Below are 16,686 nucleotides of genomic sequence, written 5' to 3' on the forward strand. Positions count from 1 at the left end.
GACCTGTATCTGTGTTTATCAGGGACTAAACCCTGACCTGTATCTGTGTTTATCAGGGACTAAACCCTGACCTGTACCTGTGTTTATCAGGGACTAAACCCTGACCTGTGCCTGTGTTTATCAGGGACTAAACCCTGACCTGTACCTGTGTTTATCAGGGACTAAACCCTGATCTGTATCTGTGTTTATCGGGGACTAAACCCTGACCTGTATCTGTGTTTATCGGGGACTAAACCCTGACCTGTATCTGTGTTTATCGGGGACTAAACCCTGACCTGTATCTGTGTTTATCAGGGACTAAACCCTGACCTGTACCTGTGTTTATCAGGGACTAAACCCTGACCTGTACCTGTGTTTATCAGGGACTAAACCCTGACCTGTATCTGTGTTTATCAGGGACTAAACCCTGACATGTATCTGTGTTTATCAGGGACTAAACCCTGACCTGTATCTGTGTTTATCAGGGACTAAACCCTGACCTGGATTTAATTGTAATTTTTTGTTAACGATCTTCACAAAATACTCTGTGATGTCAAAGTGAAAGAAAAATTCTAAAATTCTAAAAATTATATTTTAATTAGATAAGTATTCAATCCCCTGAGTCAATATATGTCAGAATCACCTTTGGCAGCGATTTCAGCTGTGAGTCTTTCTGGGTAAGTCTCTAAGAGCTTTGCAAACCTGGATTGTACAATATTAGCCCATTATTCTTTTCAAAATTCTTCAAACTCTGTCAAGGTGGTTTTTGAACATTCCTCGATAGCAATTCTCAAATCTTGCCATAGATTTTCAAGCCAATTTAAGTAAAAAATGTAACTAGGCCACTCAGGAATATTCAATGTCATCTTGGTAAGCAACTCCAACGTGTAATTGGCATTTTAGGTTATTGTCCTGCTGAAACGTGAATGACGTGATTTTGCCTGTGCTTAGCTCTATTACGTTTCTTTCTATCCTAAAAAACTCCCTAGTTCTTGCCCATGACAAGCATACACATAACATGATGCAGTCCACCACAATGCTTGAAAATATGAGGAGTGTTACTCAGTGATGTGTTGTGTTGGATTTGTCCCAAACATAATGCTTTGTTTTCAGGACGACAAAAAGTGTATTTCTTTGCCACATTTTATGCAGTATTACTTTGATGCCTTATTACAAACAGGATGCATGTTTTGTAATATTGTTTATTCTGTACAGACTTCCTTCTTTTCACTCTGTCATTTAGGTTAGTATTGTGGTGTAACTACAATGTTGTTGATCCATCCTCAGTTTGCTCATATCACAGCCATTCTCTGGCATTTTAAAGATGATGGTACAAAAAACAAACGCATGTTTTATCTTTAATCAGATCTAATGTGTTATATTCTCCTAAATTAATTTCACATTTCCACAAACTTCAAAGTGTTTCCTTTCAAATGGTATCAATATTATGCATATCTTTGCTTCAGGTCCTGAGCTATTTATTGTGTAATTTATTGTGAAAAAAAAGGGGGTGGATCTTTTAACCTACATTTTTGTGAATGGGGTGGTGTACCTAATAAACTGTCCGGTAAGTGTATACTTCCACAATAGACCTGTCATGTAATAATAGTAGACAACGCTACTGTAAATAAACACTAGCTTTTATGTTTAATTGTAAATGAACTCCTTCTGGGTAAAGACATAAGGGACTGAATTGTAAAACTGAATTGAATTGTAAAAATCTGTTGGATCTCCGTTTTTAAAAAGTCTCTCAGTCTCAACGGAAAACAGTCCAGTTTTGAATGTATGTCTTTACCCGTTTCAATGCAGACAATTACGTAAATGACCTCTCAACGGATTCTGTGGTGTCTGGTATAGCGAAGACCAGCTATGTGATTCATGTGTTGTCTATTTTATTCTCCAGTCCCTGGTTCCTGCTCGTTTTGAGACCCGCACTGTGACTGGCCTTGTGAAGGGCCACGCCTACTCTGTGACTGCCGTTGAGGAGGTGAGATACACCCATAGCAACATATAGATTCACTTCAATTACAGGATCTAAGGGCATCTTCACATGCTCTCTGATTGGAGGTGTTACCTGCAATAGACCCATAGCAACATATAGATTCACTTCACGCCAGTGGTTGTGGGTAGGGACAAAGCTGACTCAAGCAGCCAATGGTTGTGATTGTTACATGGACCAGTGTGTGTGTTTCTCCTCAGTGTAAGCAGTCCCAGCACAAGGAGCCTAAGGTGCGTCTGGTGCGCCTCAGGAACCCCTGGGGACAGGTGGAGTGGAATGGGCCCTGGAGTGACAAGTAAGATACACCTGATTGATTGATTGATTGATTTGTTGAACTGGCACCAGTGATAGACACAGCATACAATTCCTATTACATTGCCTCATTCTTCTAAGGCTACGTTTACACAGGTATCCCAATTCTGATCTTTTTTCAACTAATTTGTATTTTGACCAATCACATCAAATCTTTTCATATCAGAACTTTTTCAGAACTGGTCTGATTTGTCAAAATTCCATTTATCACATTTATATAACCTTTATGCCATTTTTCAAATGTATGAAATTTATGACATTTAGCACATTTATGATATTTAGCACATTTATGATATTAAGCAGATTTATGATATTTAGCACGGTTATGACATTTAGCACATTTACGATATTTAGCAGATGTATGATATTTAGCAGGTTTATGATATTTAGCACGTTTATGACATTTAGCACATTTATGACATTTAGCACATTTATGACATTTAGCACATTTACGATATTTAGCAGATTTATGATATTTAGCACGGTTATGACATTTAGCACATTTTGACATTTAGCAGATTTATGATATTAGCACGTTTATGATATTTAGTACGTTTATGATATTTAGCACATTTATGATATTTAGCACGTTATGATATTTAGAACGTTTATGACATTTATGACATTTAGCAAATTTTGACATTTAGCACATTTAGCACATTTAGCACATTATGACATTTAGCACATTTAGCACATTTAGCACTTTTAGCACATTATGACTTTATGACATTTAGCACATTTAGACATTTAGCACATTATGACATTTAGCACATTTAGCATTTTTAGCACATTATGACATTATAACATTTAGTACATTATGACATTTAGCACATTATGACATTTAGCACATTTAGTAACATTATGATATTTAGCACTTTTAGCATTTTTAGCACATTATGACATCATGACATTTAGCAAATTTAGCAAATTTAGCGCATTCTGGCATTTAGCACATTTGGCACAATATGACATTTAGCACATTATGACATTTAGCACATTATGACATTTAGTACATTATGACATTTAGCACATTATGACATTTAGCACATTTATGACATTTAGCACATTTATGACATTTAGCACATTTACGATATTTAGCAGATTTATGATATTTAGCACGGTTATGACATTTAGCACATTTGACATTTAGCAGATTTATGATATTTAGCAAGTTTATGACATTTAGCACGTTTATGATATTTAGCACATTTATGATATTTAGCACGTTATGATATTTAGAACGTTTATGACATTTATGACATTTAGCAAATTTGGACATTTAGCACATTTAGCACATTTAGCACATTATGACATTTAGCACATTTAGCACATTTAGCACTTTTAGCACATTATGACTTTATGACATTTAGCACATTTAGACATTTAGCACATTATGACATTTAGCACATTTAGCATTTTTAGCACATTATGACATTATAACATTTAGTACATTATGACATTTAGCACATTATGACATTTAGCACATTTAGCACATTTAGTAACATTATGATATTTAGCAATTTTAGCATTTTTAGCACATTATGACATCATGACATTTAGCAAATTTAGCAAATTTAGCGCATTCTGGCATTTAGCACATTTGGCACATTTAGCACATTCTGGCATTTACCACATTTAGCACATTATGACATTTACCACATTATGACATTTATCACATTATCACATTTAGTACATTATGACATTTATGACATTTAGCACATTATGCCATTTAGCACATTATCACATTATGACATTTATGACATTTAGCACACTATGCCATTTAGCACATTATGACATTTATGACATTTAGCACACTATGCCATTTAGCACATTATGACATTTATGCACATTTAGCACATTATGACATTTATGACATTTATGGCACATTACATTACATTATTTTATATCACATTACATTATTTTATATCACATGACATTGTTATATTATACTACATTATATTACATTACATTATATTATATAACTTTACATCATGTTATATTATACTACATTATATTATATTACATTATATTATATTATATTACATTATATTATATTACATTACATTATGTTATATTATATTACATTATATTATACTACATTATATTATATTACATTGTATTATACTACATTATATTATATTACATTATATTATACTACATTATATTATATTACATTATATTACACTACATTATATTATACTACATTATATTATATTACATTATATTATATTACATTACATTATGTTATATGACATTATATTACATTACATTATATTACATTATAATACATTATATTATATTACATTATATTATATTATATTACATTATATTATATTACATTATATCATATTATATTATATTACATTATATTACATTATATTATATTATATTACATTATATTATATTACATTATATCATATTATATTACATTACATTATATTATATTATATTATATTACATTACATTATATTACATTATATTATACTAATTATATTATATTACATTATATTACATTATATTATATTATATTACATTATATTTTACTAATTATATTACATTATATTATATTACATTATATTACATTATATTATACTAATTATATTACATTATATTATATTACATTATATTATATTATATTACACTACATTACGTTATATTACATTATATGATATTATACTAATTATATTATATTACATTATATTATATTATACTAATTATATTATATTACATTACATTATATTATACTAATTATATTATATTACACTACATTACATTACATTACATTATATTATATTACATTACATTATATTATACTAATTATATTATATTACACTACATTACATTATATTACATTGCATTATATTATATTATATTATATTATATTACACTACATTACATTACATTACATTATATTATATTATATTACACTACATTACATTACATTACCTTATATTATATTATATTACACTACATTACATTACATTACCTTATATTATATTTTATTCTATGTCAGAGAAGGTCCATGTATTGTTCAGTTTGGCAGTTGATGATGTTCCCCACTGCCCACAGCTCTAAGGAGTGGGTGTCTCTGTCTAAGGGAGAGAAGGACAAGCTCCAGCATCAAAGTGCTGAGGATGGGGAGTTCTGGTGAGTATTGTTTCTCTCTTCATTCTAGCTGCTCTTGATACTTGATGTTTATTTTCTCTACCCACATTACATGTCTTCACTGAACTAGTCTATAAAAGGTATGTTGTGCTGCTAAAGAACATTAAGATGTGCAGACTATTTCAGAGACGAGAGTTTTCCTTTCCCAGTTTAGATACCTTTAGAACCCTGCACCAAAATACCTTTGACTAGAAACTATTAAGTGGAGCGTGTCAATTGTTGATACTCCTTGTCTTCCTTCCTCTCCCTCTCCACTCATCTGCCCCACTCCCTTCCCCTCTCCCTTCCCTCTTCCTCTCCCTCTTATCTCCCCTCTCCCTCTCCTCCCTCTCCTCCCTCTCGCTCTCCTCCCTCTCCTCTCTCTCCCTCTTCCACTCCCTCCCCCCTCCACCTCTCCTCTGTCTCCCTCTCCCTCTCTTTTGTCTCCCTCTCCCTCACTCCTCCTCCCTCTTGCTCTCCTCCCTCTCCTCCCTCTCCCTCTTCCACTCCCTCCCCCCTCCACCTCTCCTCTGTCTCCCTCTCCCTCTCTTCTGTCTCCCTCTCCCTTGTCTCCCTCTCCCTCTCACTCTCCTTCTGTCTCCCTCTCCCTTGTCTCCCTCTTCCACTCCCTACCCCCCTACCCCTATCCTCTGTCTCCATCCCCTCTCTGCCTCTCTTTCCCTCTCCTCTGTCACCCCAGGATGGCCTTTGAGGACTTCAAGAAGAACTACACTAAGATTGAGATCTGCAACCTGACCCCTGATGCCCTGGAGGATGATAAGATCCACAAGTGGACGGTGTCTGTGAACGAGGGTCGCTGGGTCAGAGGCTGCTCCGCCGGAGGCTGTAGAAACTACCCAGGTAGGACATGATGCCTGACCTCTAACCCTCTACTGTAGGGCTCCCGAGTAGCACAGCGGTCTAACGCATCTCACTGCAAGAGGCGCCACAGCAGTCCCTGGTTTGAATCCAAATGGCTAGGCTCAATCAAATGTTCCCAAACTATTTGAAAGAAAACAAATATTATTTGAAGACAGGTCTAATTAACTCATGTATAGGATTGTCGGGGCACCATCACGTAGCAGAATATGTCCATTGAGTGATGTGGTGTGTTTGGTTCTGATCCCTACCTCTATTTATGTTATGTAGTCTATCAACAAGGATTAGGTTCTGCAGATTAAGTTCTGCAAGTTCTGGACCTAGGCATAGTAATGTGTTGTGTTTGGTTCTGAACCCGCTCCCTACCTGCAGATACTTTCTGGACCAACCCTCAGTACCGCCTGCGTCTCTTGGAGGAGGATGATGACCCAGAAGACAACGAGGTGGCGTGTTCCTTCGTGATCGCTCTGATGCAGAAGAACAGACGGAAAGAGAGGAAGATGGGAGCCAATCTCTTCACCATCGGATTTGCCATCTACGAGGTGTCCCCTGTCAGACGTCACACTCAACAGATCTTAACCAACTTTTATTATTCTTTAAAGGGGAAATCTGCTGTTCAAATAACAACCAATCACATTGTTAGTTGAACATTTCAAAAATGGATGTGCCAGTTGCAGATTTCCCCTTGGCTACAAATGTTGGCGACACACATCGTATCAAATCAAATCAAATGTTATTGGTCACATACACATGGTTAGCTGATGTTATTGGTCACATACACATGGTTAGCTGATGTTATTGGTCACATACACATGGTTAGCTGATGTTATTGGTCACATACACATGGTTAGCTGATGTTAATACGAGTGTAGAGAAATGCTTGTGCTTCTAGTTACAACCATGCAGTAATATCTAACAAGTCATCTAACCTAACAATTTCACAACAACTACCTAATACACACAAGGCAAGATGCAGTAGATGGTATAGAGTACAGTATAAACATATGAGATGAGTAATGTAGGGGATGTAAACAAGATGCAGTAGATGGTATAGAGTACAGTATATACATATGAGATGAGTAATGTAGGGTATGTAAACAAGATGCAGTAGATGGTATAGAGTACAGTATATACATATGAGATGAGTAATGTAATGTACCTAACAATATGCAGCATTCAGTTGTAAACATAGCTGAGTTTTTAACAGCTGATCTTGTTTCTGGTGAAAACACAACTCACTCTTCTCTCTGTCTGTCTGCAGGTGCCGAAGGAGGTAAGGGCCGGAGATGTGGAATGTGTCTGTTTATACATTGTTGTTTTACTGTTCTAATTTATAATTTTAAAACAATGAAAGTGTCTATGGTTAATAGTATGACAACAATGACTAATTCAACACTTCGCTTTCACACTTTTCATTCCAAATCTTTCTTCTCCTCCCGTCTCTGTCTGTTTGTTTTCTGACCAGATGCACGGAAACAAGCAGCACATGCAGAAGGACTTCTTCCTGTTCAACTCATCCAAGGCTCGCTGCAAGTCCTACATCAACCTGAGGGAGGTGACCCAGCGCTTCCGTCTGAGCCCCGGGGAGTATGTGATCATCCCGTCTACCTACGAGCCTCACCAGGAGGGAGAGTTCATCCTCAGAGTCTTCTCCGAAAAGAGGAACACCTCAGAGTGAGTGAGAGAGAGAGCTGGGTAGTGGTGGAGCGCAGAGGGAATATGGGAATATGACTAGTCCCCCTGGGAAAAGCAATGCAAGGCCATAGTGGAGCGTTTCAGGATTATATTATAAACAGTATGGCTGGGGGTTGAAACAAACGCAGATAAACTGCCTGTGCTGTTTCCTTTTTAAAGCAATTTCTCAGACGTTTTTCTGGGTTGTGTCGTTGTAAAAACAGCGGATCCCGTTGTTTTAAAGAGTATATTACCTTTCAAAAGTCAATCGCAGTGCTTATCTTATCTTATTATTACAGGTCGCTTATCTGCATTTGTTTTGATCCCGGCCCATGTCACTTCCTTGGACACTGGTTAACTGAAAATTGAAAATAAGTGATTACTATATTCCATTCTAGTAACTTAATTACGATCTTAGTAATAGTATGGGATAGGAAATTAGTCTTTGTTATTGCCAGCTTCTCAGGTGTTTTACATTATCTGGGCCAATGTCTATGATGGGTTAAGCAATGTGGGTGGGTTTGTGTTGGGGTTGTTGTCAGCTTAGAGTGCCCCTTTTGGGGAGGGGGTGCTGGTTGGGGTTATGGGTGGGGGTTGGGGTCAGACCACCCAGGACAAACTATTTTAACGGCCATTTGATTTGTAGTGCTGGAAGGAATCGGCCCCAGTTCGAAGCTGTTATGGAATCTTTTTTAGGACAAGCGACTTCAGATTCCGGCAAGCTCCGGTAAACATTTTATTTCAGTATTCAAATAAATCTCCTGCTCTGCCTCCAAACGTCCCGAGACAACCTTCACCCTAGAAAGCAAGAGCTCCTAGCTCTGGTGGAAGAGGATGATCTGAATGACTGCAACAACTGGAAGAAGCTGAAAGAAGCTTAAATCTGAAGAAGCTAGAAGAAGCTGGAAAAACCTGAAAGAAGCTTCAATCTGAAGAAGCTGAAAGATCTGGAAGAAGCTGGAAGAAGCTGGAAAACCCCCTGAAAGAAGCTTCAATCTGAAGAAGCTTCAATCTGAAGAAGCTGAAAGATCTGGAAGAAGCTGAAAGATCTGGAAGAAGCTGAAAGAAGCCGGAAGAAGTTGAAATCTGAAAAAGATGTAAAGAGATATGACCACCTTGATTATGGACTGGTTTCCCGGACAACGATTAAGTCTATTCCTAAAAAACAAAAATCAATAGAGAATCCCCTTAGAATCTTTTTTTTTTAAATCCAGGATTAGGCTTCATCTGTGTCCAGAAAACCAGCCCTATGAGTTTTAAGATAACAAAGTCAGGCTTTTATTTAATCTCAGTGGGAGTCACTGTTTCGTCCATTTGTTTTTAAGGAAATGTCAGGTTGTACAGTAGGTTATATAATCAAGTTGTATAGGTCTGCCATATCTAGCCTGTGGTGAGAAGCTCATCCAGAGCAGATTTGACCTGAACATGTACTAACCTATTAGCAATATCTTCAATTTAAGCCGACTAGAAAGTGTGTGCCCTCAGGCCTGGAGGGAAGCTCGTCCTTCCGTTTCCTAAGAAGAGTAAAGCTCCCTTTACTGGCTCAAATAGCCGACCAGTCAAACTGTTACCAACCCATAGTAAAGTTGTAGAAAAATTTGTGTTTGACCAGATACAATGCTATTTTACAGTAAACAAATTGACAACAGACTTTCAGCACGCTTATAGGGAAGGACATTCAACAAGCACAGCACTTACACAAATGACTGATTATTGGCTGAGAGAAATTGTTAATTTAATTAAAACATTATGGGGGCTGTCTTGTTAGACTTCAGTGTAGCTTAACGGTCTGCTGGTCGAATGTAGGTGTTATGGCTTTACACCCCCTGCTATAATGTGGATAAAGAGTTACCTGTCTAACAGAACACAGAGGGTGTTCTTTAATGGAAGCCTCTTCAACATAATCCAGGTAGAGTCAGGCATTCCCCAGGGCAGCTGTCTAGGCCCCTTACTTTTAAAAAATCTTTACTAATTACTAATGACATGTCACTGGTTTTGAGTAAAGCCAGTGTGTCTACGTACACGGATGACTCAACACAATACACGCCAGCTACTGCTGTATGACTGCAACACTCAACAAAGGGCTGCAGTTAGTTTCAGAATGGGTGGCAAGGAATAAGTTAGTCCTAAATATTAAAACGTAAATAAAAGCATTGTATTTGGGACAAATCATTCACTAAACCCTAAACCTCAATTATATCTTGTAATAAATTATGTGGAAATTGAGCAAGTTCAGATGACTAAACTACTTGGATTAACCCTGGATTGTAAACTGTCATGGTCAAAACATATTGATACAACAGTAGCTAAGATGGGGAGAAGTCTGTCTATAATAAAGCACTGCTCTGCATTCTTAACAGCGCTATCAACAAGGCAGGTCCTACAGGCTCTAGTTTCTACCTTCTAGACAGCATTATCAACAAGGAAGGTCCTGCAGGCTCTAGTTTTGTCACATCTGGACTACTGTTCAGGTGCCTCAAAGAGAAAATTGCAATTGGCTCAGAACAGGGCAGCTAGGCTGGCCCTTGGATGTTCACAGAGAGCTAATATTAATAATATGCATGTCAAACTCTCCTGGCTCAAAGTGGAGGAGAGATTGACTTCATCACTACTTGTATTTGTGAGAGGTATTTGCACTGAGCTGTCTGTTTAAACGACTAGCACACAGCTCAGACACCCATGCATACCCCACAAGACATGCTACCAGAGGTCTCTTCACAGTCCCCAAGTCCAAAACAGGCTATGGGAGGCACACAGTGCTACATTGAGCCATGACTACATGGAACTCTATTCCACATCAAGTAACTGATGCCAGTTTTAAAAAAAATTAAAAACAGCTTATGGAACAGCGGGGACTGTGAAGCAACACAAACATAGACACAGACACACACACACACACAATAACATACGCACTATACACACCTGTACACATGGATTTTGTATTGTAGATATGTGGTAGTGGAGTCGGGGCCTGAGGGCACACCCTTAGTGTGTTGTGAATTCTGTAATGAATGTAAATTGTTTAACTGCCTTTATTTTTTGCCCGACCCCAGGAAGACTAGCTGATGCCTTGTCAGCAGCTAAAGGGGATCCATAATAAGTACAAACACAAATGTTCTGAAACGAAGAGGCCAGAGAGAAGGGGAATAGCACCTCAATTAGACATTTGGCAAAATGAAAACAAATGGTCTCTCATGAAATACATGTAACAACTGTTAAATTATCATATTTTCTTACAGCTCGTTGTGAGGTGGTAGGGGTGTGGTACAATCATTATTGTCATTCAGTTCAATGCTATTGGATAATGGACCATAATAAGGCTTTAGAACTATGCCAGTTTTAATAAAACAGTATAATTCTCTATGATTGATGTTGCAACATTACAGTTCCTAACAGTATGCAGAGATAAACTGTATAGACATTTAGGAATAGCTGATGATGGGAAATGTGATGAAATAATGTGTAATTAGGAAGCATTTGATTCTCTGTAAGAAAATGTGATCCAGATGATGTTATCTCTGTCGGTGTCACCATGGTGACTGCTGTTTGTTCGGTTTCTAATCAGGGAGATAGAGAACAGGATCGAGGCTGATCATCCAGTGGTGAGTTAGTTTTCTGTCTGTCGTTCTGTCCAGTATCGCGTATCTATCTGTCTCGCAGTCCACAGCCCAACTTCCAGAGGTCGGTCATTCTGTCCAGCATCGTGTATCTATCTGTCTCACAGTCCACAGCCCAACTTCCTGTGTCTGTCTGTCGTTCTGTCTGCATCATGTATCTATCTGTCTGTTTCACAGTCCACAGCCCAACTTCCTGTGTCTGTCTGTCATTCTGTCTGCATCATGTATCTATCTGTCTCACAGTCCAACTTCCTGTGTCTGTCTGTCATTCTGTCCAGCATCGTGCATCTATCTGTCTGTCTCACAGTCCACAGCCCAACTTCCTGTGTCTGTCTGTCGTTCTGTCCAGCATCGTGTATCTATCTGTCTGTCTCACAGTCCACAGCCCAACTTCCTGTGTCTGTCTGTCGTTCTGTCCAGCATCGTGCATCTATCTGTCTGTCTCACAGTCCACAGCCCAACTTCCTGTGTCTGTCTGTCATTCTGTCCAGCATCGTGCATCTATCTGTCTGTCTCACAGTCCACAGCCCAACTTCCTGTGTCTGTCTGTCGTTCTGTCCAGCATCGTGTATCTATCTGTCTCACAGTCCACAGCTCAACTTCCTGTGTCTGTCTGTCGTTCTGTCCAGCATCGTGTATCTATCTGTCTCATAGTCCACAGCCCAACTTCCTGTGTCTGTCTGTCCAGCATCGTGTATCTATCTGTCTGTCTCACAGTCCACAGCCCAACTTCCTGTGTCTGTCTGTCCAGCATTGTGTATCTGTCTGTCTCACAGTCCTCAGCCCAACTTCCTGTGTCTGTCTGTCCAGCATCGTCTATCTGTCTGTCTCACAGTCCAAAGCCCAACTTCCTGTCTCTGTCAGTCAGTCTTCTCCAGTCTCTATTTTTTCACCATGGATTAGTGTGGTTAATAAATAAACAACAGAATTTGTTCCTTTTCAAAGGGAAATTGGCCCGATATTATCTCAATGAGAAATGACATGAAAACGACAGTATTCGTTTCTTCGGTTTTCAGAAGTGTATCTGCTTCAGACACTTTGCCTCCCTCTCTCCCCTCCCTCTCTCCCCTCCCTCCCTCCCTCTCTCTCTCTCTCTCTCTCCCCTCCTCCCCCCCCCCCCCCCCCCCTCCCTCCCTCCCTCCCTCCCTCCCTCCCTCCCTCCCTCTCTCCCTCTCTCTCTCCCTCTCTCCTCTGTGTCGTCTTCTCCTTCTCAGCCGGCCCCAGCCAATGCGGGGGAGGAGAGTGAGGAGGACCAGCAGTTCCTGAGCCTCTTTCAGCAGATAGCCGGGGATGTGAGTACGGGGAGTACAGGGAGGCCAGTGAGGCCAGTGAGCGCTTGGGGGAGTGTGAGTATAGTGCTGGGGTGGGTGGTCAATCAATGTGCTCCCAATCTAGGGCCGAGATTCAATCCGATCTGCATTAGATCCGCGTTACAGGGTTGGTTCCGATTGAGCTGACATATGCGTCAATCTCCGCGAACACGGGAACATTGCCTTTAAAAGCGGTCTGATTGAATCCCGGCCTATATTTCCTATGTCTACTGTATTTCTGGCATATTACAGTTGTTCCCAGACCTGGGTTCAAATACTGTATGTACGCTTCATTTAGCTTGCCTGGTGCAATGAAACCAATGGATTTGTCCCAAAAGTGGAAACTGCCACTCCAGGTAGGCTTAATCAACCGATTTAAAGCAATAATTATACAAAGGAAAACTAATACTACTTGAACTCAGGTCTGGTTATAAAAATGAATCTGATTAGGTTATTTTATCATATAAGGATGCTTTCAGACATCAATAGATTAACTACGGAAGCCCTGAATTATCTTGTTTGAACGACTTAGTATCTCGTTCGTAAGATTTAGTAAAAACACCCCAAAAATCATTAGAATATATTTAAAAAGGCACACCTGTTAACTGAAATACATTCCAGGTGACTACCTCATGAAGCTGGTTGAGAGAATGCCAAGAGTGTCCAAAGCTGTCATTAAGTCAAATGGTGGCTACTTTGAAGAATCTCAAATATAAAATATATTTTGATTTGTTTAACATTGTTTCGGTAACCACATGATTCCATATGTGTTATTTCATAGTTTTGATGTCTTCACTATTATTCTACAATGTAGAAAATAGTAAAAATAAGGAGAAACCCTTGAATGAGTAAGCGTGTCCAAACTTTTGACTGGTTCTGTATATAAATATATACTATAAATTTGTTGAAACAAGATACTGAGTTGTTCAAATTAGATTTGTTTTTCCCCCTTGGGCTTCAGGGCTTCCGTAGATTAACACAAAAAAACAAATGCCAGTTTAAAATGAACATGTAAAATTCCCTTCAGATGATCTCCATGTGTCCTTCTCCCACTGTCTCCTCTCTCACAGGAAATGGAAATAACCGCCAATGAGCTGAAGAATGTCCTCAACAGCATCGTCTCCAAACGTAAGACTAAAACCACAGTTTATACAGTCCTTCAGTACATTATCATAACAGAAGGGCTTCCGGAGGATCCATTCTAGGACCTGTTTTCTTCACCGTTTACAATGGGGTCCAAAATTATTGCCATTGATAAAGATGAGCAAAAATTACTTAATATAATATATAATTCAAATACTGAGCTAACATGTATGCACATTTTTTCTTTTTGGGGGGGGGGGGGTAAATTGTATTATTTTATACTATTACAATTGCTCAGATAAAGAGATTTTGTTTATCAGGTTAAACAAATACCTCTCAAAAACAAGTAGGGGTCAAAATGATTGGCACACCATGTTTTCAATACCTCACCTTGCAAGGATAACGGCACTGAGCCTTTTTTCTAAAATGTTTTATGAGATTGGAGAACACTTTGGAAGGGATCTGAGACCATTCCTCTTTACAGCATCTTTCCAGATCTTTGATATCCTTAGTCTGGTCTTATGGACTGGCCCTCTTCATTGGGGTTCATGTCCGGAGAGTGAGATGGACTGGCCCTCTTCAATGGGGTTCATGTCCGGAGACTGAGATGGCTTGGCCCTCTTCAATGGGGTTCATGTCCGGAGACTGAGATGGACTGGCCCTCTGCAATGGGGTTCATGTCCGGAGACTGAGATGGCTTGGCCCTCTTCAATGGGGTTCATGTCCGGAGACTGAGATGGCCTGGCCCTCTTCAATGGGGTTCATGTCCGGAGAGTGAGATGGACTGGCCCTCTTCAATGGGGTTCAAGTCCGGAGAGTGAGATGGACTGGCCCTCTTCAATGGGGTTCATGTCCGGAGAGTGAGATGGACTGGCCCTCTTCAATGGGGTTCAAGTCCGGAGAGTGAGATGGACTGGCCCTCTTCAATGGGGTTCAAGTCCGGAGAGTGAGATGGACTGGCCCTCTTCAATGGGGTTCATGTCCGGAGAGTGAGATGGACTGGCCCTCTTCAATGGGGTTCAAGTCCGGAGAGTGAGATGGACTGGCCCTCTTCAATGGGGTTCAAGTCCGGAGAGTGAGATGGACTGGCCCTCTTCAATGGGTTCAAGTCCGGAGAGTGAGATGGACTGGCCCTCTTCAATGGGGTTCATGTCCGGAGAGTGAGATGGACTGGCCCTCTTCAATGGGGTTCAAGTCCGGAGATTGAGATGGACTGGCCCTCTTCAATGGGGTTCATGTCCGGAGACTGAGATGGCCATTGCAAAATGTGGCCAATTAGCCATTTCTATCTGGATTTTGATGTATGTTTGGGGGTTAATGTCTTGCTGAAAGATCCCCTTGTGGCCCAGTTTCATCCTCTTGGCAGAGGCAACCACGTTTTTAGCGAGAATGACCTGGTACTGGGTAAAGTTCTTTGACTTTTGCTTATCTTTATCACGGGTCTCAATAATTTCAAACCCCACTGTATATAAATCATATTCACAAATATGGACTGTCTGGTCCCTAGAAGAGTTCGGAAACACTGTCCTAAATCTCCCTTGCTCTCTCTCTCACACTAATCACCTACAGCATTGTTTCCCAGCCCTCAACCCGGTCCACAGTTTTGTTCTAGCCCTGCACACCAGATTAAAATAGGTAATGGTTTGTTGGTCATTTTGTCGATTTGTTAATCCTCTCTCTCTCCCACAGATAAGGACCTGAACACAGAGGGTTTTAGCCTGGAGTGCTGCAGGAGCATGATCTCTCTCATGGACGTATCCTCTGTATCTGTGGTGTCTGTAGATAGAGACCCGCCTGGGTCAGGTTGTGTTGTCTGTAGATAGAGACCCGCCTGGGTCAGGTTGTGTTGTCTGTAGATTGAGACCCTCCCGGGTCAGGTTGTGTTGTCTGTAGATAGAGACCCTCCTGGGTCAGGTTGTGTTGTATGTAGATAGAGACCCTCCTGGGTCAGGTTGTGTTGTCTGTAGATAGAGACCCTCCTGGGTCAGGTTGTGTTGTCTGTAGATAGAGACCCTCCTGGGTCAGGTTGTGTTGTCTGTAGATAGAGACCCTCCTGGGTCAGGTTGTGTTGTCTGTAGATAGAGACCCTCCTGGGTCAGGTTGTGTTGTCTGTAGATAGAGACCCTCCTGGGTCAGGTTGTGTTGTCTGTAGATAGAGACCCTCCTGGGTCAGGTTGTGTTGTCTGTAGATAGAGACCCTCCTGGGTCAGGTTGTGTTGTATGTAGATAGAGACCCTCCTGGGTCAGGTTGTGTTGTCTGTAGATAGAGACCCTCCTGGGTCAGGTTGTGTTGTCTGTAGATAGAGACCCTCCTGGGTCAGGTTGTGTTGTCTGTAGATAGAGACCCTCCTGGGTCAGGTTGTGTTGTCTGTAGATAGAGACCCTCCTGGGTCAGGTTGTGTTGTCTGTAGATAGAGACCCTCCTGGGTCAGGTTGTGTTGTCTGTAGATAGAGACCCTCCTGGGTCAGGTTGTGTTGTCTGTAGATAGAGACCCTCCTGGGTCAGGTTGTGTTGTCTGTAGATAGAGACCCTCCTGGGTCAGGTTGTGTTGTATGTAGATAGAGACCCTCCTGGGTCAGGTTGTGTTGTCTGTAGATAGAGACCCTCCTGGGTCAGGTTGTGTTGTCTGTAGATAGAGACCCTCCTGGGTCAGGTTGTGTTGTCTGTAGATAGAGACCCTCCTGGGTC

General features: G+C 40.1%; 1 protein-coding gene across 4 annotated transcripts in view; it reads left to right on the top strand.

Annotated features, from left to right (window-relative positions):
- The window catches only part of LOC109880971 (calpain-3-like), a 39,069-nt gene that overhangs the window by 15,279 nt on the left and 7,104 nt on the right, over nucleotides 1-16,686 (top strand). The window contains exons 6-16 of one of the 4 annotated variants that reach the window (XM_031829380.1): nucleotides 1,883-1,966; nucleotides 2,179-2,273; nucleotides 5,360-5,437; nucleotides 6,135-6,295; nucleotides 6,686-6,855; nucleotides 7,575-7,586; nucleotides 7,779-7,987; nucleotides 11,553-11,589; nucleotides 12,819-12,950; nucleotides 13,985-14,042; nucleotides 15,687-15,760. In XM_031829380.1, the coding sequence (XP_031685240.1) occupies nucleotides 1,883-1,966; nucleotides 2,179-2,273; nucleotides 5,360-5,437; nucleotides 6,135-6,295; nucleotides 6,686-6,855; nucleotides 7,575-7,586; nucleotides 7,779-7,987; nucleotides 11,553-11,589; nucleotides 12,819-12,950; nucleotides 13,985-14,042; nucleotides 15,687-15,760 (1,110 nt within the window). The remainder of the gene's footprint in view (nucleotides 1-1,882; nucleotides 1,967-2,178; nucleotides 2,274-5,359; nucleotides 5,438-6,134; nucleotides 6,296-6,685; nucleotides 6,856-7,574; nucleotides 7,587-7,778; nucleotides 7,988-11,552; nucleotides 11,590-12,818; nucleotides 12,951-13,984; nucleotides 14,043-15,686; nucleotides 15,761-16,686) is intronic. The other 3 variants (XM_031829382.1, XM_031829381.1, XM_031829383.1) reach the window with 3 other exon arrangements.

Source organism: Oncorhynchus kisutch, linkage group LG7, assembly GCF_002021735.2.
Source record: "Oncorhynchus kisutch isolate 150728-3 linkage group LG7, Okis_V2, whole genome shotgun sequence".
Classification (NCBI taxonomy): Eukaryota; Metazoa; Chordata; class Actinopteri; order Salmoniformes; family Salmonidae; genus Oncorhynchus; species Oncorhynchus kisutch.